General features: G+C 38.2%; 1 protein-coding gene across 18 annotated transcripts in view; it reads right to left on the reverse strand.

Moving 5' to 3' along the window:
* Map2 (microtubule associated protein 2) overlaps window positions 1-24677 on the reverse strand; it is a 91021-nt gene that overhangs the window by 47843 nt on the left and 18501 nt on the right. For all 18 annotated transcript variants that reach the window (XM_055616469.1, XM_055616467.1, XM_055616468.1 and 15 more), the window contains exon 2: window positions 16614-16883. In XM_055616469.1, coding sequence (XP_055472444.1) covers window positions 16614-16860 — 247 coding nt within the window. In that variant the 5' untranslated portion in view covers window positions 16861-16883. The remainder of the gene's footprint in view (window positions 1-16613; window positions 16884-24677) is intronic.

The following is a 24677-nucleotide window of genomic DNA, read 5'->3' on the forward strand; positions in this document are numbered from 1 at the left end:
TGCACGTTTAAGCTTAATTGTCAGAAAGTAATTTTAACATGATCTTGGAAGGCTTGATAAACTTTCGTTTTCAAAAGAATTTATCAAGAGCCAGAGAAGCAGTTCTGTGATACTGCACTTCTCTTGCATGTGCAAGGTCGTGGGTTCCATTTCCAGCACCCATTTTTGATTAAAAAACACTCCTAAAAGAATACTCTGATAGTATCTAAGAAGTCAAGTTCATACTGGTTTAACTAATGTCTTCTAGTTGTTTGGAATAATAATATTAAGTCTTTTCAAGCAGAAGATAATATATCATCTATTCAAAATTTCACAGCGTGTTAGGGAATACATGACCATGAACAGGTGCTCTGGGAGTTTCGTTTGCTCCAGCGAACTTACAATCTTCCTTGAAGGAAGCAAACGAATTTATCAACAGGACAGCAATTGCTATTTTCCCTGCAGAGTAAGAGATGGCTTTTTATCCCCCTAGCAGAAATGCTATTAGAGATCTCCCGGGTGGACTTTGCATCCCCGCTGCCTGGCTCCTGGGACAGGAACTTATTTACCCAGAGCTTGGGTATGTTCAGGGAAGATGAGAAAGAATAAATGCACCAAAGCAACACAAAAGACAAAGTGTGGTGTTCATAAAGTCAGAATAATAAAAATATCATTGTGAAGACCATGATTCTTGTCTTATATGTATGCTTATTATCTTTATATATTTAATCATATATTATATGTTTCCCTCATGCTACATATATATCTATTGCTTCCATCCATTTATCAAGCCATCTGCCCACCTAGCCACTCACCTACCCACGCATCCATTATATTTTCACCTACTTAGGGGATTACTGTCCCTTAGGGTAAGTTATTAAGAAGTTACCACTATTTGACTGGTGTTCGATGTTAAACTTGTGATAGTCTTTATTTTATCATTAATGTCAACATGACAACAGCAGAGTTTCCACACTTAATGAAAGTAGCTTGGCTGTAAAGTCAGGTCAGAGCTAAGAAATGTTTGTAAGGAAATCTTGTAAAATATTAATAACCCAAGAAGTAGATCTGATTACAAACTATTTGGAAGGGAAACATTAAAAAAGTAGCTTCCCCGATTCTAATTCACCTCATAGCTTTTTTATTTTTTTATTTTATTTTATTTTTTACCAAGTTGTAATGTTGTTGATTACTGGATAGTGTGAGAATAAGTGACATACAGATAGCCTAAGGAACATTGAGATAAGTAACATACCACCACTTAGGAAAACATTTGAAATACCTCCGTGCTTGAATGCCTGGCTCTGGCTACCAGACAACACATCAGGCTTTTGACACTTACAAACTGTATCTAAACTAGGCTTGCACCGCTGTTCTACTTTAAAGCTCCATATTTAAAGCTCCAGCCCTTTGTTTCTCTCCAGCAGATTATTCACACTGCACCGTTGCTAGGATCTTTTTGTTCACAGTCTTCATCATAGCAAAATTTTAAAGGCAGGCCCAGGATCTGTGCTTAGCATATCTTTGTGCTTTGGTTACTCTGATATCAATAGAGTAAAACCCAGTTAGTTAATAAAATTAATGGAGTTGACCATCTCTCAACACCTCAAAATTCTAAGCTGCTTCTTGAGTGAAGATGTAACATTATTGGTTGCCCCAATAATTGTTGTTGAATGTGCAGCCTGTGGACTTGGAGCAGGACCAGCTGGGCCTCTTGAACATGCAATGGTTCACCAGTTAGACTGTCAACACAAAATGCAAGCAACTCAGCATATGCCCGGACACATATTTTTGTTGATTTCTTACAGCTTGTTAAAAGTGAACCAAGATGCATTGACAGTAAATTCAACCATATGGATATAAAATCCACTAAATGTTTCTGCTTTGAAGCATCGTGGGTATAATGGTGTGTTAAAAGAAATGACAAATAAGTCTACCGTACACTTGCTGAAAAAGGAAAACAAAACAATTTAAGACAGAATGCTCCTGTCAAGAAGGTTTTTCTCAGTGGGATACAAAATGGTTGCCTAGGAAACCAATGTTAATTGCTGCTGCTGCTGGAATCTAGTCAACAAGGAAAGCACTGTGTAGCTCCAAGTGCTCTGCTAAACAAACACCCTCCATAAATTCACAAAGAAGAGAGCAAGAAGGAAAATTCCTTGCTTCTTCCTGCTTAATTTGGAGAGTAAATGGCTACTCTGAACGTATTTCCTTGAATCAGCTGGCCATGAAAGCACTGAAGGAGCAGATTGTTGAAGGGTTTGGTTCGCCTGTTTCCCTCGCATCTTTGCTTTAATTAAGAAGGATTGCATTTTGCATCGGCATACCCCACCATACCTCATACTGGTGCCCATCATCACAACAGGCAACCTTGTGGCTACACATCTTTGCTCAGCAGCCATTTCTCTTGAAATGTTTCTTCTAAGATATGGTGATTGAAAAAAAACAAAGCTCCCTCTTATTTAAGGGGGCAAATGAATTGTAAGTAAAGTCAACTTATGAAGACAGAGGCATATAAGAAAAGAAATCACAGTTGTATGAAGTTCAGTCCTTTTCTTTTTCTTTTTTTCTCTCTTTCTCTCTTTTGAAGGGAGCCTATTTTGTGTCTGCTGCAGACAATGTAAGGATGCTAATCCATCCCCGGGAGATGGATTAACAAAGATGAAACATAGCACCCGTAAGCACAATTGTGTTTTGAATTGTTAACACATAGGGTCATCTTATGGAGGGATGTGTTTTGTTTTTCTTCTTCCTGATTTTTCTTTAGTGGCCACAGGTTTTTGACTGGTTCATCCATGGCCACGCATAAAAACTCTTGTTTAATATCCGTGTCCAAAAAATTAGGAATGATGATTATAGGAAGAGTTTCCCGTCTCTTAAAAAGCAGAATTATGTGCATTAAGAAAATGATATGTAGATGTGTATTTCTGTATATGGGTATGTGCAGGTGGTAGCAGGTGTTCTTGGTGGCCAGAGGTATTGGACCCCCCGGAGGGGGAGTCAGAGACAGTTGCAAGCCATCTGATTAGATGCTGGAAGTTGAACTCAGGTCTTCTGTAAGAACAGCACATATCACACTTTTAACCGCTGAGCCTTTGCTCTAACCCTCCCGACTCTCTCTATCTCAACCTATGTATTCAATCCCAGATCTGAGTATACCTTCGCATATTCAGACAAACTCTTTAGAGATTTAACTGGACTGGCCTGACTTTCAAGTTTGGTTAAGGAAAAAAAAGCGTAGCAAACCGAGATAAATGCCACTGAGAGGATACCACAACTCAAGGATGCTAATGTAGCAAGACAAAAGTAATTGTACAAGCACAGATCAGGATCAGCACCTACTGGAGAATTTTATTTCTAAATTTAGTGACCCAGATGGAAATAGAGGGAAAAGTATTTGCGCAAAAGACACAGTTAAGTGAATCTGATGCCAATCTAGGTTTATATACTTACATGTTCTAGTTTAAAATTTGCGGGCGCTGATTTCTAGTATTACCATACTTTTAAGCTTATGTTGCAACTTGTAGCCAATACATTAGAAATTTGATAAGTCAAGTATAATATTTCACTGATATAAATTAGTTGTATGAAGAATTTACTTCCTAAAACTTTCAAACAGGTTAAATCCCCCAAAATTAAATATCACCATTTTGGCATTGAGGGATCGATAATGCAAAATGAGGGATTTAAATGTTCTATGTTATACCTTCTTAAAGCTTTACTATTCTGGGCAGACTTCTGAAAACTTGCAGTGTCTTCTCTGCTAGGTATTAAAACATACTACACTGTAACATGATTACAGTATAGAACATTATTAGAAACATTAATGTGAAAATAAATGATTGAGAATGAGACTCTGAGAGATGAGAATCTGAATAAATCTACCCCTAAAAAGAACTGTGGAATAAAAACAAAACATATACATTTGTGTACATGCGCATTCCTGTCTGTATATGTCAGCACTTATTGATACAAGAGTTTTTTCTTGCTTTTAAGGCTTTGTCTCTGTTCAGATACCTTGAGAGGCTTCGGCACCAGGAATAGGGGGAGGGTTTCATCTGATGAAAGTAATGTTAAGGGAGATGATAGGATAGTAAAATGGAAAAATGATGTAGACTTTTAAAAAGTCATTGGGATGAAATTTGGAAATGTAAATCCCCTTTATATCAGAAATAGTTTTTACTAGTTACCTAAACACATTTTTTTTTTCTATTGTAACCTATGTTATAATAATATGGTTAAAGCCATTAAGTTGGTGAACATTTGCTTCCTCGCCTTCGCTTATCCTCAGCACAACTTGACCAAGTTTTAAGAGATCTTATATAAATTAAAAATTCCCTTCTAGGAAAAATTACTTTTTCCCAAGTGTTTTACAGTACGCTCAAACAGCATATGGAAAAGGCAGCATGACTTCTGCGTAAGTACAGTCTGATTGAACATTCAGTCCTAACACATTCCTGAGAGTGCGTGTACCATTCTCTGCAGCAGCATCGGCTCGGCCTCACGAACTACAAACTCAGCGACTGTCCATAGTCTAACCACAAATTTTGTTTAGACAAGAAAATTGTGGAAAATATTGTTTACTCATTTCTTGTCTTAGCACTTGAAAGGACTTTAATTATAAGTTACTTACAGTAATTCCTTATAATGTATGAATTATAATGACATATATACATAGAACCACAATCTTAAGAAGTACAATGAAATTATGAGAATTTTTAACCTACAGTTAAAAAAATAAAACATAGAGAAGTATACACATAACCAACCTTGTATTATTAATAATATAGTGAAAAGTTCAGCCACAGCACAGCATAAGTAGATGCCTTTGTTGGAAATTTCCACACAAGCATAACTGATGATTTTTAGATGCACTCTTCTAGGATCAATGAGTAGCAAAGTGGAACTATTTTTCAAGAGCATAGTTTTAAGGAGGAAGAGAAATGTAAAATCCAATATTGCCTTTGTAGCTTGATATAATCATGACAATAAAAGGAAACCCTTTGATAGATTTCCAAAAATTTCTTCATGCCAAAAATATCCTAAAGTAATGATTAATTTTTTTTTCTGGACTGATGAAAGTATCCCTTCCACCAAATGAGACGAAAGGTTCATTGTGCAAGTTATGTAAGGAACAAACAGCAGTAACCCAAAAAATATCTGTATAAACTTATAAAGGAAATGTGAAATGTATACAGGGGAGCTACTAAAATAAAATTTACATAGATGAGTTGGCTTCAGTATTGCTTAGTTTTCTCAATCTCTATTGGTATTCACTTATTTCAGTCTCTATTACTATATTTATTCCTTGAATAGGAGCCCAGGAGAAAGATAAAGGTGCATGCGCTTTGATGTTGCTGTAGAAAGAAATATGAAAAGATAGGATGTCATCCTGGTGGGAAGCTGTAGGGAAAGGTGAGTGGGCTCGGGAAGAGGGAAACAGGTGAACAGCTCATGTATGAGCCTGTGAACACTGACAACTTGAAGGAACCAAGGAAACAGAATTGAGAAAGCCAACAGAAAAGTGCTCGGGGCATGTTTGAGTTATTTCTGGACTTTGCCTAGGGTATGATGCTGTGGCCTATTCTACATTCTATAATCAATTTAGTATGGGGATCAGAACCCTCTGGAAGAGATGTATGAGCTTCCCAAGGATACAGAGACTCAGATTTCCTATGGAATTCTACAACTTTCCCAGGAAACTATGTTAATGAGAATTAGTTGGTTCCTGTTTCTAAAAGTGTATCTAAGACTGCCTAGTTACTCCGACCTGTTTTCATTCCATGTGCATTGATTAACTACTTATCCCCAATTTCTACAGAGACATCCCACCCCTCAAGAGTGTTGTGTTAGCTGGCAGTGTGGGTTTAGTTTCCTAAGGAAGAAAAAGTAAAGCAAAAACTCCCAAGAAGTTCAAGAACCTGTCTGTCCTCCTCCCGCACTTCTGTTTTGCTCTATAACTGGGAAATGTAAGAAGAAATAGTGTAACATGAAACAACGAGGCAGAATGACTTGGTTCAACAAACCTCATAGAAAGAGAAGTTTTCAATACAGAGATATATTAATTAGTGCCTTCTCTGACAATTTGAGACCATCGTGAAGGGATATCTCAAAGCTGTAATGGCGGTGGTGGCACACGCCTTTCATCCCAGCACTCGGGAGGCAGAGGCAGAGGCAGAAGGATCTCTGTGACGTAGAGGCTCTACTGCCAGAGCTGAAGGTATCGTTACGCAAGGCCCACAAGGCTCAGAACATGGTCTTCTCAGTAAAGAAGTGCCAGTATTTTTCAATGTAATATAAAAAAGGAGGATATAGTTTCAACACTAAAACACTAAATTCAAATTTGTGAACCGACACTGGTTATAAAACGCTAACTCACAATTAACAACTAGAAAGGAGACCTATGACACCAACAGCCAAGCTCTTGAGCATAATCCCAAATGGATCAGCTGTACAAACTACATGTGTTCCACCGAGAATCTTAAGCACTGAGTGTTGCTTATAAAAGGGAGAAAGGTCATTGCATGGAGGCAAGAAGTGACTGTGATCCAAACTAAATAAAATTTCCCTCCTATATTATGATTTTTTTCATCGTGGCTACCTTTTAGCTTGCAAACTTAATAATTTGTTTTCTCCTGAAATCAGGACTTATAAAAATTAGGTAAGAAATGGCCTGGGGACGGTATCTACATGCTTTATAATCCTGTGTCAACATAGCACTTTGTTTTTTGAGGAAGAGGTCAATTTTTCAGAGCTCAGTTTTGTGTATCTGTGTCAAACACACACACACACACACACACACACACACACACACACACAGAGATGGGTGGGGGAGAAAGAAGGGAGAAGGCAGTTTTCTTACATCAACATGTGTGTTGTCTTTTAGAAAAGCACCAAGAACAGCAATTGCAGTCTAAGGGGGTTTATTTCTCAGTACTGGGGCTTAAACACAGGGTTTCACACATCCAGGTAAGAAGACTACAATGATCTATATTCCAAGCCCCTAGTGTAGTCTTTTCAATGCTGTAGTTTCAAATCTTTGCTTTTCAATCCGACAATAATCAATAGCTCTCTTTTAAAAGAAGGTGACAAGTTTGAGCACTCAAATACAACACTCTCCACGGACAAAACATCAATTATTTGACTTTCTGTGCTGCTTTTAAGTGAAGCAGGTACTTATAGCTCAATCTATTATCTAGAAAGAAAGGAAAATGACGCATCAGAAGATGGACTCTCCCCTTTAAACAATGAGACAAAATAAGTCCATCTAATTGAAAAGCAAAACCGTTTTCCTAGGCTAGTGATGTGGCCCTCCACGGAGTGCTTGCTCACCGTGAACAAGGTCCTAGGCTCATTGCCCGCCATGTCTACAAGCAAAAATTACGTTTTCTGTAGTCAGTGTATGATCTTCCCATTCAATATAGAAATACTATGTACTCTCTAAAACCTTACCATTGGCAAGTCATTTTACAAACTCAGAGATAAGCCAGGAGAACTGGTTTGCTCATTCATAATTTGCTCAGTCACAGTTTGCTCACTTTCAAATTTGAGGTAACATCTTTGCAAGTCCATATTGCTACATCCCTCCCTCCAACAGAGTACAGTTAAGCCCACGATGGAGAACATACAATATACTTCAAGGCCCAGGTTGCCCTTCTCTCAGAATTGAGATATGCTGTGTTCTTGGCCTAGAACAGCGAACCAGTCCTTACCTTACAACCGGAAGATCAAAACCAACTGACTGACCAACACCACCATTGCCACCACCACCACCATCACCATCACCACCACCAGCAACAAAAATCCCACATACAGGCCTGTGTTCCAATCTCAAGAAATCCTGGGGACTTTTTTTTTTTTTCAATCCAGGCCAATGATACATTGGGTTTAGTTTTGTAAGAATGAAAAAAAAAATACTTAGCATCTATATGATTCTGATCTGTTATATTTTTATGTCTCTCAGAAGGTAACTGATCTTCACCTCTCATGTTATTTCTAGTTCATCAAGCAAATGTCTCTGATTAGATGTGCCACATATTTTTGTTATTCTAAAACCCTCCAGCCTGAACCCTTGGTACCAGAGAAAGTCAAGTCTGGTAATACTTTCCCCACTGAAGTATTAGAGGGATTCCTTTGAATTACTTTCTGAAACCAACAGATCTCTCATTTTTACAGTGAATCTAGCCTCCTCTCACAGACTCTCAGTTTATTCTTACATTCCCGCTGTATCATTGTAATGTATTGCAACATCCCTTTTTGTACCACAAAAAGGTCTATGGGGTTTCCGTTCTTAACTCCATATTTATGGATTCTCAATCTCTTTCTGTATTAACTAAAATATTTATTAGCATCTAAACCAGTAAATAAACAGAGTAATCTATGTCAAAAAGAAGAGAGAGAATCAAAGCACAGGCTCAAAGCATTTACAGCTTTGGAAAAAACAAAACAAAACAAAACAAAACAAAACAAAACAAAACAAAACAACTAGGTAATCAGTAACCTTAGTAGACAAACACTGGAACAGATGTTCTTAACAACATATAGCCAATAGCCCCGCCAGGTGTTTAGGAAAGCTTCTCCAGAGAATGAGATCACAGCAGCTCTCTGCCTTTGCTGGTAGACTTCCCAGAAAAACTTCTTAAAGATTGCCCTACTGTGTCACAATACTGCTCTAGAAAAACAACAACAACAACAACAAAAACATTATAGATTGGCTTGGTACCATGCAACTGTGACACAAAAAGAAGATTTTTCAGTCCAGGCAGAAGACTAATCATTCAGGCTAAAGAAAGCCATAAAAAAAAGGGGGCACTCATTTGCCAGTGCAGCCCCTGATCTGTTTTTCCAATTTAGACTCAAGTCTAATGTTCAGGCTGCTCTACTGTAGATGCATTGTCCCGGAACTAGGAGTCTTCTTCTTATCTACCTAAGTATGTAATGTTTTGTGAAATCTTGAGTATTATTGCAACAAACTCTAACTACATTTCACTTTCATATTTGTATTCTGGTAAACACCTAGCATTTGCAGAGCTGTTAAAAGCTGAAGGAGAGCCCAAGGCATATGTTTCGCTGCCCTCCCCACCCCGCTCTGCTTAGCAGCTTAGCTAGGTTAGAACTGTATTTTTTATGAGTGTAGCTGAACAGTGTGACTCATTTGCTGAGAGTTGCTGCCGGTGAGCTGGTAGCATGTGGTTCAGTCTTTTCCCCCAGGACTCACAATCCCTGGTCAGACAAGGCTGAAAGCATCGGGGTTGTAAGGCAGCACCAGTTGTTTTATTCATCTGCTTTTGATATGAATTTCCATATTCCCCCGAGAGCAGGTGCAAATGCTCTATGTAACATGCGAAAGGGCAATGAAGCACGAAGGTACCGGGAGGAAGGGAGAAAGCCTCCACAAGCCAAAGCAGAAAAATCACTGTATCTAAGTAGCTTGTGGAAGAGCGGAGTGTTGACTGCCAAGTAATCGTCATCTACTGAGTAGACTCCCTACTGCAACAAAGGCAAACTCCAAGCCCAAAAACATGGCAATCAGTGCCAAATAGTTTTCTGATATAAACTAGCAATATTGTCACAGCATATAATATGGATGTATGGATATGTAAATATATATTACTATACAATTCAAATGACACATTAATGCTTGATGATACATATGTTCTCAAGATGCCTGAAAAATTATTTAAAAATTACAACCACATTTCTTTCTCCCCTTCCCTTTATCTCTCTTTCTCCTGTTTTGTTTTGTGAGGAAAGAATGCTTAGACAGAGCATCAAAAGATCCTCTATAGTATTAATCAAGTCAAAGGCTTACTAATCAAATTAAATCTCAAAAGAGTCACTTTCATTACTGATTATTTTCCCATATTTATTTTAGTTTTATTTTTTATGAACCTGTGAGGGTTTTTCTCTAAGTGGAGATTTGTTTTTTTTTTTTTTTTTTTTTAACTTTTTGAAACTGGAAAGCAATGAAATAATTCACAGTGACAAAATATAAGAGCCAACCAGAGAGGAGAAAACATGTAAAGTTTTAGAAAATTTAGAATTAGGAGAAGTTTGAAAATCATAAAATATAATTAAGTTATACTTACAGTTAATTTTCTCTCTCTCTCTCTCTCTATTGGCTCAAATAGCTCTATGCACAATTCTATAATGCAAATTCAGTAGAATAGTTTTTCCAGTGTCAATCAGCCAAAAGGGTCTGACAAAATACTTTTTATAATATAATCATTTTATAATCATCCCTGACGTGGTTCCTTTATTTAATGGAAATCAAGACAAATGAGATGGTCCTTCAATGCACGGGAGACATTCAAGAACACAACAGAGGTAACCATGTGAAATAAATGAGCATATTAAAGTATCGCATTGTATTCTGTGAGACAGAACTTGCTAATCTCAACTCAGACATTTGTAGGCATTTAAAATTCCAAGAAAGAAAACAATTCTTCAATATGTTGAGTCATTGGGGTCAATTGAAACAGTCTTGAGAAACCAGTTTTTTTTTTTCATTATTTTAATTCAGAAATACCAGCTTAAGACAAGATCATCCCATTCTGACTTTGACTGAGAAGCAAGCATGATGGAAGGACCACCGTAAGACTGTACATTTAAGTGGAAAACTTTACTCGGTGCTCATCCCTTCCTCTGTTGTGTAAAGCACATAGAGCTCGAGCTGGAATTACCTGGTCTATACAAGCCCATTCCTCCCCAGGAGCAGGAGCCATCACTCTTTACAATACTGTCCATGTAAGCTGGCCCTGATAGGCTCAGACGCAGTAGGTATCGACACAGCAAGACGCACAGTATGACAGAAGTGAACACCCGCACCCGCTTCATCTGGCAAAGACCACACAGGACAAAGCAAACAACCACAGACACAAACCTCATGGAGCTGCCTTAATTAAAAAAGATCATCCATCTCTCTCTCAGGCTTTGTAGCCCAAATGCCTAACCTTCATGAGGAGAGAACTGAAAAGAGTCCCGTTTTCTGGTCTCATCCACCGGTGTCGCCAGGCCAGACGCTGTGCAGTGAGGCTGTGTGTTTTTCTGCAGATCCACCCTTGAATGCTAAGTAACTGCTCTGCACACGCCTCTCTCTGCGGAGCTCAGGGAAATGGCAGCCAGAGCAATGAGTGGTTGGCATGGCAACAAGAAGAAGAAAATCTGCAACCTCTTGTATTGTTAGGCCTGCTTGTTTATTTGCCTCAGGGGCCTATGCAGATAGCTTTAGTCATTTTGCTGGAGAAATGGCGCTGTGCTATTTTGCCTGGTGTATGTTAGTGTAGTACATACAAGAGGTCCTGTTTTAGAGGGGGTCTCAATGTAGAAATGAAGGTAGGGTTGGTGGCAAGTGCCTTTGATCACTTCCCCCTGAGAGGACTGCCCTACCAGGCCAAATGGAAAACTAAACTCAGTCCTCTTGTGAACAGATGAGCTGGGGTGTCCGGATAGGAGGCCCCCATATTTTGAGGAAATGGCGGGGGGGAAGAGGATACAGAAGGGTGGATGGGACGGGGAGGAGAGGAGGGAGGGACCTATGACCAAGATGTAAATTGAATTAATTAATAAAAGAATTTACAAAAAAGAAAAAGACATGAAGGCAGGGACGGTAAGAGGGTAGCAAAAAGCAGGTTTCATTTTTTTTTTAAGGTTGAAAAATAGAGAACAGAGAGGAGCTTAGAGCTATTTGCTATTTGCATATGAGTGGTACCAGCCTTTGCCTCCACTATGTTTCTTCCAAGCTTCAACATGTAGTCTTTGCAACAATTATTTTATGTGTCTAGGTCTGTCACAGGGCTGCTTGAGTCATGGGGATGTTCAAATGTAGACATACCACCTCCCGGGGAAGGGGCAGACCTGGAAATATAGACATGCCAGAAAAAAAGTCATTGTAGGGAATAGTTGGGATTAAGGTAAAGAAACACTCTTCGGTTTTTTATGTTTACCCCAAGTGATATCCAAAAATGAGCCGCTTCATTGGGAACATGTTTATTTTTACTGTTAGTGTTTGGAGCATCATGCCTGAGGACAGCAGAAGTCACCAGAGTCTGCTTTTAAACACTTGCATGTTTTGACATATATAAATATCCTTTTCTTCTCTGCCTCCTTTCTTTCTCCACTTAGGAGGAAACTGAGACTCACGCTATGATTTCATTCCATGCTCCAGGAGTGTGAATATAAGTTCTGCAACAGAAATGTGCACTTTGCCTGCCATGGATGACTACTGGATGAGGGCACCCCATAGGAGCTCTTTTCTCTCAAGCAAGAAGCCTGGGCTCTGCAGCAAATGCTCTCAGGTGAGACTACACCCAAAGAGGGATGGATGTGAAAGTGAGTATTCTGGATCCCTTCCACGGATCCCTATCTAGAACCATGGCAAGGGAACGGCCAGATTCCATGAATGTTTTTCAATAAAGGAAAAAGGTGATGTTCACAAGTTTGATTTTGAGAGGCAAGAAAAAATAACTCTACAGGAACCCTGAAAGCCTTGACAGTCAGCAGCCTGCTTAGAAAGTAAATAAATGGCAAAGTGCACACAAAGATTACATGTCTCTTTTGGGGGAAAAGGACAATTCAGAATGAGACCAAGTTGACACTGGCCACTGGGCTCTCAATGCGGCACCCTCATCTCCTAACTGTGCATCTCTAAGTCACTTAAACAGCCTGTGCCCAAATTTTCTCATTTGAGAATGAAAACACTAATGACAGGTATCTTTGTGGACATCCCAAAATGATAGGATGTGATCAAAGTCATGATGGTGCATGAACTGAAGAGCCAGGTGGGAGCACATGATCTATAAATATTTTCAAGCTGTGGCTCTGAGTACACAGTTGTGCTTCTGTGTCCTTGTGGTGGGGACGATGGCAGTGGGGAGGGATGGCTTCAGGATCCCTGCAATATCAAAATCTGCTGTTCAAGTCCTTATGTAAAATGTCATAATGTTTGCATAAGGCCTCTTCAGTCCTCACATATGGCTTAAGTCATCTCTTGACTGCTTGTATTACTGGAAAAAGCGCATAAATTCTACATTAATAATTGATATAGCGCATTAAATAAGGTGCAATGACTAGCAGGAAAAACACAGTTATTCTTTCCTATTAATGTTCTTTCAAATTTATTTAATTCACAGTTGTCTCTATTCAGGGAGAGCAGATAAGAAGAACAGATTCCAGTTTTTCAAGCAACCCTTGAGGAATGAAAAGGAATCAGAAGACTTTTCTATCTCTAGATAGATAAAGGTGTTCAGAAAAATGCAGAATTAATTAATAGTTTGCAGGTCTAACTTTTATAATTAGCAAACATTATATTAAAACGATTTCATAACTAGACTCAGTAAAGATAAGATTTAATGCCACAGAAAACAGGACACCAAATGAAGTGAAAGCCAGTCACATTGCCACACCACAAGCACCCTGACTACAAAAACTGTGTCTTCACATCCTTAAAATGCCACTTGAAAGGTAGTTTTCAATACTTCCACTTCCTATAATGATGTTCTGATCAAAGTTTTATACATTTTTAGATACAAAGAGTTACTAATTTTATAGATACAAATCAACCTTTCTGCCTTTTTGCCAAGTAACCCCATTTTACTTTAATATGAATTCTAATAACTTTGAGCCTAGAACCTGGATAAGAAGCTTATAGGTGAGGTGCCTAGTTGTCACTCTGGTTTGGAAATCTGTGTGGGCCAAAGTGTATTTATTGTGCTTTCTTTAATAAAGTGCAAAAGAAAAGGATGGATTATCACAAGCTCTTTTTCTTCTCAGTTATGCTTTGCAAAACAATATAAAAAGAAGAAAAAAAAACTCTACCCTTTGTTTAGGTGGCTTGATTCTGAATAGCTTCACATATTTTTACATACTCCTATGACAAAGCTTTAAAATGGACACTTTAGTACAGAGAAAGAAAACATCAAAATTAGAGTTGAGAAAATAATTCTACCCACCTTTCTATGGGCTTCCCTTTACACTGTATGGAAGGAGACAACATCTAATAAGCGTAGAGAAATAAGATTTAAAATGTCTTCTAACATATCCTGCTCTCCAACCTGATCTCAGTGCACAAGAACAAAATTAAGTTGACCACAGATGTACATGTTTAGAATGTCCCAAAGCTCATAAATGAAAATGGACATTCAAAGGGTGAATGAGAGAGAAGAAGGTAGAACACCAGGCTAAAGGAGGCCCAGTCTTGAGAAAATATGATGTTTCCATCCTTGATGATTACAAATAAGCTTAGGGAAAAGACATCTGGAAACGAAGAGACAACCACAGCCAAGAAGAAAACAGAAGAAACATTTTGTGGCCACCTCAAGCATAGCTAAGGACGCCCCTCCCTGCTGAGGAGCTCTTTTTGGGAAGAGTTTTGTTTTCGAAGATTATTCTTTGTGGAAGAAATGTGATATATGACTGCACTGTAGATAAATGAAGAAAAGAATGAGCTCTTTGGTCCTCCTTGAAGTGCCCACCTCCAAATATAATGCTAGTTCCCATCAAGTCACCACCTTCAAAGCACAGGATTTTAAAAATGTCAGATTTAAGATTTAAGAGGATTTGCTTATACAGGTGATTATTCACAACACACATTTTAAGGAAGTTATTTATAAATCACCAATGACAACCATTATCACTTTACTAAACTCGTTTGGAGAGAAGCTGATTCCATATTGCGTATTCTTTGTTAAGTATAAGGAAACCAAGTTTTACATTTTTCTTTCCCTATAGCATTCCACGCTGGCATATCTCAGAGACTCAATAATTGGCCTGTTATTTTTAGAATGGAGTTAGTTTTAAAAAATTATGGCATAGTTTGGATTGAAAACATCACTATGGCAACCCACAGATGACGATGTACCACCTCTGTCCCTGTGAGCATACATATGAATGCTTAGAAATCATTTTTTCCCAAGATAACATAAGACTAATTTAATACATGTTGAGATGATTCCACAATAAACACTGGATGTTCCTGAAACCACCACTCGAAAGAAATACCTGTGAGTTGGATTTAATTTATCTTATTTTCTGAAAGAAGCTGGCAAGGACACACTGACCTGACAAATATATTTTTCTGATGCTGTTAAATACTTCATTTAAGACCACTGAACGAACAGGATATTAAATACTAGTTGTCCATGGCTTGAACAAGCATAATATATACAGTGATTATTTTTTCTGTAGTTCATTGTATTGCTCCACAGTAGTCAATAAGGGTCATGTGTTGAGTATCCAAGAGACAAAGCTAGCTAGGCATGGTGGCTCATACCTGTAATCCCAGAACTTGGCAAACTGAGACAAGGGGACAACCTTGAATTTAAGGAGAGTCAGAACTATACAGTGAGTTCAAGGCCAGCCTGGGCTTGAGTAATACTCTCCCCCCAAAACAAAAACAAAGTCAAACCAACAGCAGCAGCAGCAGCAGCAACAACAACAAAGGCCTCTATAATCAGAGGATAAAAGTATAGTTTCAAATGAATTTGAAAAAGACGGTCTTTGCATTTGTCTATTTATTCAGTCACTGGCCCTGCACGTTTATTGACTGCATCCGTAAAGCCCGGGGCCGCAGGATTTGAGGCTGAAGAAACTCTTGATCGACACCATTATCCCTTTCTTTCCTCCTAACCACGGCGCTGTTGCTTATTCTCATCCCTTATGCCTCAAACCTATCAAAGTCCATTCAGTGTGGAGTCCCATCCACAGCAAGTTACACTGCACTCAGCTAGCGATAAATAGTCCTTGTTCAAGAGTGTCACCACCACTGTCAGTCTACAATGGTGGTAACTACCAGATACGATGCCTGGGAGCATTGGCTTTATACTTTTTGTAGTGTTTGCATGATCCTCACTATAACCTATACAGGTTCTCAATTTCCCTATTCAGTCAACCTACCACCGTCCTCTTTTCCTGTTCTCACGGAATTCTGCAGGGCCCTGGCGTTGCACCAGAGCAACTGTCCAAGATTCAACTTAGTAGAGAAGATACACAATCTTTAAGAGGTGTGCAGTGATGAAACAGAACTGCCAGGAGCTAATGGCTTATGCAGTGTTTGACAGAGGCTGCGTTACTCTGAACTGCACTGAATATTTATACTACCTTGCTATATTCCTGTGAATTTATTTAGCATCCCAGGACACATTTGGGAAGATCTGCTTAAGTAAAAACAATCTTTAAGAGGTGGACAGTGCTCATCCCCCATCTCTTTGCTCTCTTTCTCTCTGTTTCTTTGGATTTCATAGTTCTTTCTATCCTGAAAAGAAATATGCTTCTAATCTATCTGTTAGACTTAGTCAGGCCCAATTTCACTCAAGGTAATAAGAAGAAAACATTGTGATTTTTTTTTTCCCCAGTGACTTAAAATACTGACAGTTATAACAAAATATACATATACTGAGTATGTGGCCTATAAAAATTGAGGTGGTGAAAATTAAACGGGAAACAAGATTGAGACTACAACCAAGTTGGGGGAAGTCAGGCCAACTGCCACGAAGTTGGCGCTTGCCTTACCAGGGTGTCTAATTCTCCTGACTGGACTCCAGTACTGGCAGAGTGACAGGGCCGGCTGCTGTAAATGAATTCACTTTCAGAGTGACCAGACTACAAAGCACAAAGACATCCTTGCAGCCCTCAGTTACCTGCTGTTTCCCTGTCAGCCGAGGTCAGTTCTCCATTGATCCCATTCTCTTTGGTATCTGAATAGGTGCCCTGTGAACTGTGCTCCCCGAAGGCGCCCTCCACCTCCTCTCTGTATGGAAATCCATTGGCGCTGCGGCTCAGCCCTTCCTCTGCCCCGCCTTGGTCCTTCATCTCTGGAGGGTGAGGGTGTGCAGCTGCCTCTGTCCAGTGTGGCGCCTTTCCTTCGTCTTTCCGCTCATCCGCCATCTTTAAGAGCTCTGTACTGTCTCCTGTTGATAGAATGTATGCATGTTAGTTTATCACTTGGGGGAAATCTCCTGAAAATATTACTGACAAACTAGGGAAAATCTGAGGCCCAGTCAGTGGCTTGCTGTATCAATAACTGTTCTTTAGGAAAAAAAGAATATTAACAGATACTACTGACACCAAAGCTTTTACATTTACATTGCTTCTGCAGAGCATTTCTGGAATGTTCCATGAAATTACATATAGTCTTTACAAAACAACCATATCAGGACACATCTTCACCAATGTCTTTGACATGTAGTCTGAATATTGACTGGCAGTCAACCAAAATTATACACCAGGGGAATCTTCAGTACGAGAGAATTGAGTAGAAAAGGCAGAATGAGAAATGGCTGAAGGAAATAACACATTATCAGACATGACTCAACTACCCTTTAAAAACAAGTTTCAAGGGAATTTGGAAGAGAAAATACCCAGCACCTTCATTTCAGCAGTATTCCAGACAAGCCCATTAGATACAGTTTTCTGAGCACTACAATGTAACGAATGATGGGTACTGACTATATTTTCCAACAAACATTTTTTTATAACCCTATGTATAACTTAAGAGGGTCTGATGCTTTTCTATAAACACAAATTTTGCAGGGAAAAATGAAAACATAGTGTCCTGTTTAATGACATCATCCCACTATTAAAGTAAGATCTGAAAATGCTATGTCATTGACATGAGTGAGGAAGCTGGGAATTATAGTAAAGATGGTTCATTGTGGAGGAGGCATGTTCTTAACCTTAAGTGTGACGTTCTCTTACATGGGGATGCTGCTAAGTTTAGAGAGCTGACTGACAGGATGATTCACCCCTCAGTTTGGAAAGCTGTTGCCGGTGATGTAGTCTTATTGATGGCTTATTGTCCCCACAGAATGAATGACAACATAAGTAATGACTGGCTCTAATGGAAACCAAGAATGCTTGTGAAGACTGCCAAACAAACAGAAGCAGTGTTAGGGGAAATCCAATTCTGAGCACCAGCTGCTTAGGATTCCCACATATAAGTTAAATGCCATCGAAGCAAGCTTTCCTATAAGATTTCCCAGAAGCTCTTGTTTGTTTCCGAATTTGTTTTTGCTTCTTGTTTCTATGTATGCACAAGCATGTGTCAGGCTGTACCTGTGGTTGTCAGAGGACAATGTGATAGAGTCGGTCCTCTTTTTCCACCTTTATGTGGGTTCTGGGGACTAAACTCAAGTCATCAAGCTGGCATCATTGGAAAACAAGCATTTTTATTTGTTCCTTGCTGAGGCATCTCACAGGTCCTGCTTCTGAATTTCAGTGTCCTTCTTTGCTTCCTATTTATATCAAAAAGAATGAGACAACAAGCCCATTCATCTAAAATAATTATAAGACCAAAGTCCCTCCAAACTTGTTTCCAAAAGTATTCTGTTTATCGTCCATAAATAGTACTTAAACAACATATAAAGAGCTTTGCCTTACAAACACTGACTGAAGGATTCGTGGATAAACTGAGTATCTCAATATCACCTACAATGGGCAAAGAACTTCACATAACAAAGAGTTTCCTCAACCATTCCTAGTTTGACTGATTACAAAATTAAAGCAAACGATGCAAAGGAAACATCAGTAGTTATGCTTTTTGTGGTCATAATTATTCCACCATTTATTGTACCATCAGTCAGTACATGTAATAATTTCAGAGAGTTTGTCTGCAATTTCTGGTGAAATCACAGGAACTTGAAAACTTGGTCAAGTACACGTGTGAGAATTACTTGTGAATCTGTCCTGAGCTCTTAGGAAGGACCCCATGGGCACCCCGAGAGGCATGACAAATGTCCCAGCAATGGAACCTGATGGGAAGGACACGCTCTCAGGACTAACTCCCCTCTGTGCACATATGAGAAACTACATATGTACACTTTATAAAGGTGATCCAGCAACGTTCAGTGTCCCCTATTCTATTCTACACTGTGTACCGGCCAAATATCAAAATACCTGATGTAAGCACTGTGCCTTTTAAACTGTCACAGCATCTTCACATATCTTAGACTCAAGTAGCCACCATCTGGATACAGACTTACCTTCCATAGCATCCTAGTGCCTGCATGCCTTTTTACTATTCCTGATCAAAATTCCCATACTTTTCTGTGGCCCTATCTATTTTTGCATGTGTGCAGAGTAAACAGTAAATACAACAAACAAACAAACATCCTAAAATCTTACATAAAGAAGCCCTGGCTTACATAATGTATCTTTTTGAATACTGAATAGGCTTTGTGTTTTATAATACTTTTAGATCTGCAGAAAAATTGAGCAGGTAGTATAGAGTTTCCACAACCTCAATGTTAATAAACTTTCCAATTTTCAACACCTTTCACTAATATGACACACTTATTATAAATAATAAATAATAATAATAAATAATAAAACAATGTTAATACATATAGCTAGAATCTATAGTGTAGATTACCCAATATTATTTTTTGTTTGTCTGCTTCAGGGTTTCAGTTAAGATATTACATTACTATAGATGGTTGTGAGCCACCATGTGGTTGCTGGGAATTGAACTCAGGACCTCTGGAAGAATAGCCAGTACTTTTTACAAAGTGAATAAAGTGTAATTAATAAAAATTAAAATAAAAAAGAATATGCATACAGCACTTTCAGTGGACTTCTAATAAATATAATATAGAAATATAAAAAAAAGATATACCACATTTAGTTTTCTAAATTTAATTTCTACTAAACTACATTTAATTAATAGAGGAACTCTAGGTTCCTCTAAGACTTTAACCTCCTGGGTTAGAAGTACTATTCAAATAGTACTCCAGATCATACAATTGGATTCTATTGAAAACAGCCTGTTTTTTTTTTTTTTTTTTTTTTTTTCACGATTAGTGTTGGTATGTATGTTTATGAAGGAAATCACAGGGGCGCAAACAGGTGGAGGAGGTGCTAGTCCACACAAGTGTGAGCCTTCTCAGAGTTTCTTCCCCACGCTGCTGGGGATTTCCATTTCAGGATGATATGATGATACAAAATCTCACAGAACAGAGGCCAGGAGCTGTTTCCTCGTATCATATACACTAGCATATCTATGAGGACCTGGGAAATATTTAAGTCTGTAGTGTATGTTCAACTCTGGAAGTTAGGATTTTATTTATCTTTTTAATGAAATGATGTTTAATTCAGAAACGAAAGAACTCTGTTCTGTGCAGATCAGCGGCTCTCAACTTTGCTAATGCTGCGGCCCTTTAATACGGCTCCTTGTGTTGTGGCGATTCCCAACCACAAAATGATTTTGTTGCCATCTCATAACTGTAATTTTGCTAGCTCTAGATTGTCATGTAAATATCTGATGTGGAGGTCATGACTCACAGGTTGAGAATCACTCGGGTATATATATTCATTAGTCTCTGTATGGGTCAAGAAGGGAGCACCAGATCCTCTGGAACTGGTGTTACAGGTGGTTGTGAGCCACAAGAGAGCACAACTAGGTCCTCTGTAAAAGCAGTATACATTTCTGCACCATAAAACAAAACAAAAACTAAAACAACAACAACAAAAACAAAAACAGACAAAATAGAAAACCACAAACAAAAACCACTCACTGATAACTCCACCACCTCTAGGAGCCCTGGACAGTCAAAGGAAATACTACAACAATTCACAGCCTCAAGTAAAATTTGCGCTTTGTCCCTCGTTCCCAGGATTCTGGAACAAAATTTTCAGTGAACAAAAAACACCCATCTTTCACCCACAGACCAGTATCTAAATATTTCATTTTTGTTAGTGATCATCTACTTCAAAGACTGACATCGATTGTTTCCAAGGGACTAAACCCTTACGAAATAGATTCCTGAGTGTTTACTGCTTTACAATTTTTGGGTCTCTTAAAAATTAATGAAATCTATTAATTTTGGAGGAAGGGCTACCTAAGCACAGTAATTTCACTTCATCCAACAAATAAATCAAAGTCGTGGCCTACAAAACATTACCCGACTACATGACAAACTGCAGGTTGCTCAGTGTATATAGTCTAGAAAAAAATCTAGTAAGCATCCTCATTGCGCTGAGCAAGCTACTGTGATAGGAAGTATGACTAGAAAATGCTGTTGCTGCTTTAGAGGAAAAACTTCTTACGTCAAAGGAGACAACATTTGATCGTGCTCATTTATAAACTGACTATTAAAATAGCACACACAAGATGATTGGTTTCACTTAAGTTTGTGATGGAAGCTTTGGGGTCACATCTGTATTTGTGTGTCATGTTGACCAGAGTAGACTTGTGATGACAGATTTTGATGGGATGTTATTGAGAAAGAGCCACCACAACATTGCCCCATGGGCATCTCTCTGGGACGTCTTTTTGATTGCTAATTGATGTAGGAGGGTAAAATCACTGTGGACAGTGCCACCTTTGGGGCAGGTGGACCTGCACTGGGTAAGAAAGGCAGCAGAGCAACAGAGGTGAAGCAAGCCAGGAAGCAGCATTCCTCCATGTTTTCTGCTTCAGTTTGTTTCTGCCTCTGGGTTCCTGCTTTTAAATTCCTGCCTTTGCTCTCCTTGAAGATGGACCGTAAGCTGTAAGATGAAATAAAGCCTTTCCTCCCCAAGCTGTTCTTGCTCAGTGTTTTATCATGGCAACGAAATCAAACTAGGCTAGCGAGGCAATAGCTTGATGAAAAACATAGAGACTATAGAAAAACTCAATTCATGACCTCAGTTCTCATGCACTGCAATTTCCAATTACTTAGACTCTAAAAATAAAAAATCTAACATGTCAATTAATGTATGCCCTTGGAAAGCCATTTTATAGTTTATGGGTAGGTCTGCTCATTTTATCAGTGCTGTCACTCAACAGATTTTTACCATATTGAGATTATCTAATATTTAAATACATATTTTAACATTTTCTAGACTTAAGGTTATAATATTCTATGTCTCTAAATGAGCAGTTGGCTTGAGCATCGGTTTGCATGTATAAAAGAATTCGTGTTTTTGTTTGTGAGAAAAAAAATTTGAGCCGACCATGGGCAGCCCAAAAGTCTGCCTCCAAATATGAGAACGTACTACTTAAATATTGTGTTTTATTATATGACTGGCCCTTATAGTAAGAATCTACGTAACTTACATTGAAATTTAGAAATAAATTATCATATATTTTGCTTTTTTGAATAATTATTAATGTACCAAACAATCTCTATGTTCCCTCATGTTTAACTGGTAATGTTTATCAAATATTTTCTGAAATCCAGTAGGAGCTATATTATAAGCAAGCAATTATCTTCAACATTTTTCTTTAAGGTGTGATTTTTATGAGATAGTCAGGTATCATTCAGCCCACAGTGAGCTTCGATTCATGTTCACAAAGTGAATTAGACAGAAAACAGAATCAGTCTTTTCTACATAAAAGCTTGTGTAAAACTTCAATATTTTAGATTGTTAGGTGAGCATGCTCTAGCAGAAAAAAATATGCTTTGTAGAATAATTTTTAGTTTTACAGTAAATTTTTGTTCATCTTTCTTGGAATAATATTCTTTTAATCATTTCCATTCAAACATTGCTGATAGGCAAGTGCTAACTTTAAAGCGACAAATGACCAATGACTCATGTTAGTGATGACAGGTTAACAGGCTTTAGTAAGTTTTCTTTATTATTTATAAAAACCGGATTGGCACATTATAACATACTCCATATATCAGCTGGTCTAAACCACAGAGTGTTTTTCTGTCTCTCCTTCCATCTATGATCAGAATGCCTGGATGTTGCACATGAAAAAGATTGTATGTCTGCTTTGATGATTCCTGTATTATCAGCTCTTTAGAAAAAGTAAGAGATATATATTTAAGTGCATGAAAAAGTGGTTCTTTAAAAATAGACCCTCTGGGCATGCAGAAAGGAAAAAAAAAAAGAGGGATACAGTTGCCACACTGCCTCCGTTGTTTAAGAAGGAGAAACATGGAAGCAGAATGACAGAGGAAAATCTTCCAGACAGTTCTGACATCTGAGTTACCAACGACTTTTTTTTTTCTCCAAGAAAATCTAGGACCAGACTCAAATCCGGACATATTTTACAGAAAAAGAAGCCGCTTTCTCATTTTTCTACCTATCTCCTTAATAATTTGAAGTTTTCCTCTACCCTTCTTTTCAAATGTGAAAGAGGTTAGTCAAAGTAAGATATATTCAATACACTACAGGAAAATAAAATCCAGCAAAGCATCGTCGAATGGGTTTCAGATATTTGTTGAGTATTGAATGAGTTGTCATCAACTGTTTACAACGGAGGCAGACACAAGGTGAAAGGTACCATCAGAAATGATGTTTGGCCACCATCATCTCCAGAGAAAAGGATGAATCTGAACCTCATTTTGGAGCTCTGGCAGATGGGGAAGTTTTAACTTAAGTTAAAACTTAAGTTTTAACTCAATCAAAAGCACAAAGAGTAGAACAAATGAATAGACCCAAGCAAGAATAAGCAGGTATCACAATGTGTGTAATATGAGTTTAGAAAGATCTCTACAATAAAGTATTTCAATCCATCTCACAAAAGTCTCTTAAAATTACAAAAATGAAATGATCTTAGGTTATCAACCATTCCAATGCCTCCTCAAGTATTTTCAACACACTACTTCTTAAATAGATACAATAAATCAGAGTTCTTTGGGGTAGGGCTTGCAAATTAGTTTCTTAACTGGCGACTGTGATAAAGCTTGAAGATTAGTGTTTGCAGACAAGCCAGTTGCTTCAGGGGAGAGAAGTAAGGGGCAGAAATACAGAAGAGAAACATCATTGCAGAAGGACTAAAGGATACGGTGAAGACAAGTATGTTGGCTGGTCACATGCGCAATCTTAAAAATAGAAGCTATGTCTTTTGTGACCTTTGCCCAGGACTTTTATGAAGAGTTAACAGAGTCCAATCATGATATAGAATGCTTTTATTATTCTGCCTTACATGGAATAAGGTGATTTTTACTTGTATTTAATTCTACTTGAAAGAAACAGAAATATGTTGAAGAAACGTTCTTTTTAAAACTGTCCCTTTTCTATGACAAGACAACGACTCCATGTTGTAAAATGATGGTGAGACTCTGAGCATTTTCAGATTTTGCTATTAGTGTTTACTTTTGCTTGATTACTGGCATTCACGAATGGGCTATTTAAGTAAGCCGTTTCCTTACCGATTGCTGGCTTTGGAGATGAATGTGAGGAGACTCTAGATGTAAATATGTGGCAGATAATTCTGAATTTATCTAGATAATTCAGCCGTATGTGCTGGACCTGTCGAAGTGGAGTAGAACTTTCTGCTTAGGCTTCCCATAGAAGCACAAACTTCATTGTTTGCCTTTGGATTAAATATTGGAATGATCACAGAACATTTAGTCACCAATTATAGTTATTAGCATGCAGCATTAACTACTGTCAAAAACAGGCAAAAGGGAGAAGTTTGGAAAGTTTAAAGGAAGACTATATTATGTGTCAAATGGCAGGTCTCGATTTTTATAGTGTCCTTGGCACAGGTAGTTCTAGGGCGTTTTCTTTGAGACATTCTGCCCTATCATCAGGAAACATGCAGTTCAATCATTACAGAGGGCGTATAATTTTGTGTTGTGACTTATCTAGAGAGGAACAAAAGAATCAAACAACCAGTTTCATAACAAAATTAAGCAAATGAATACTGTTTCTCCTCTCATGTAGGCTTGATTATGTTTTGTACTGTTACTGCCCATCCCAGAACCACACAAAAGGAACTTGTTTTGATCGCTAAGAGTATCATAATTTTATGTAGCTCATATACCTTTGTG

This window comes from Psammomys obesus, unplaced genomic scaffold (genome assembly GCF_907164565.1).
Source record: "Psammomys obesus unplaced genomic scaffold, mPsaObe1.curated_primary_1811, whole genome shotgun sequence".
NCBI classification, from domain to species: Eukaryota; Metazoa; Chordata; class Mammalia; order Rodentia; family Muridae; genus Psammomys; species Psammomys obesus.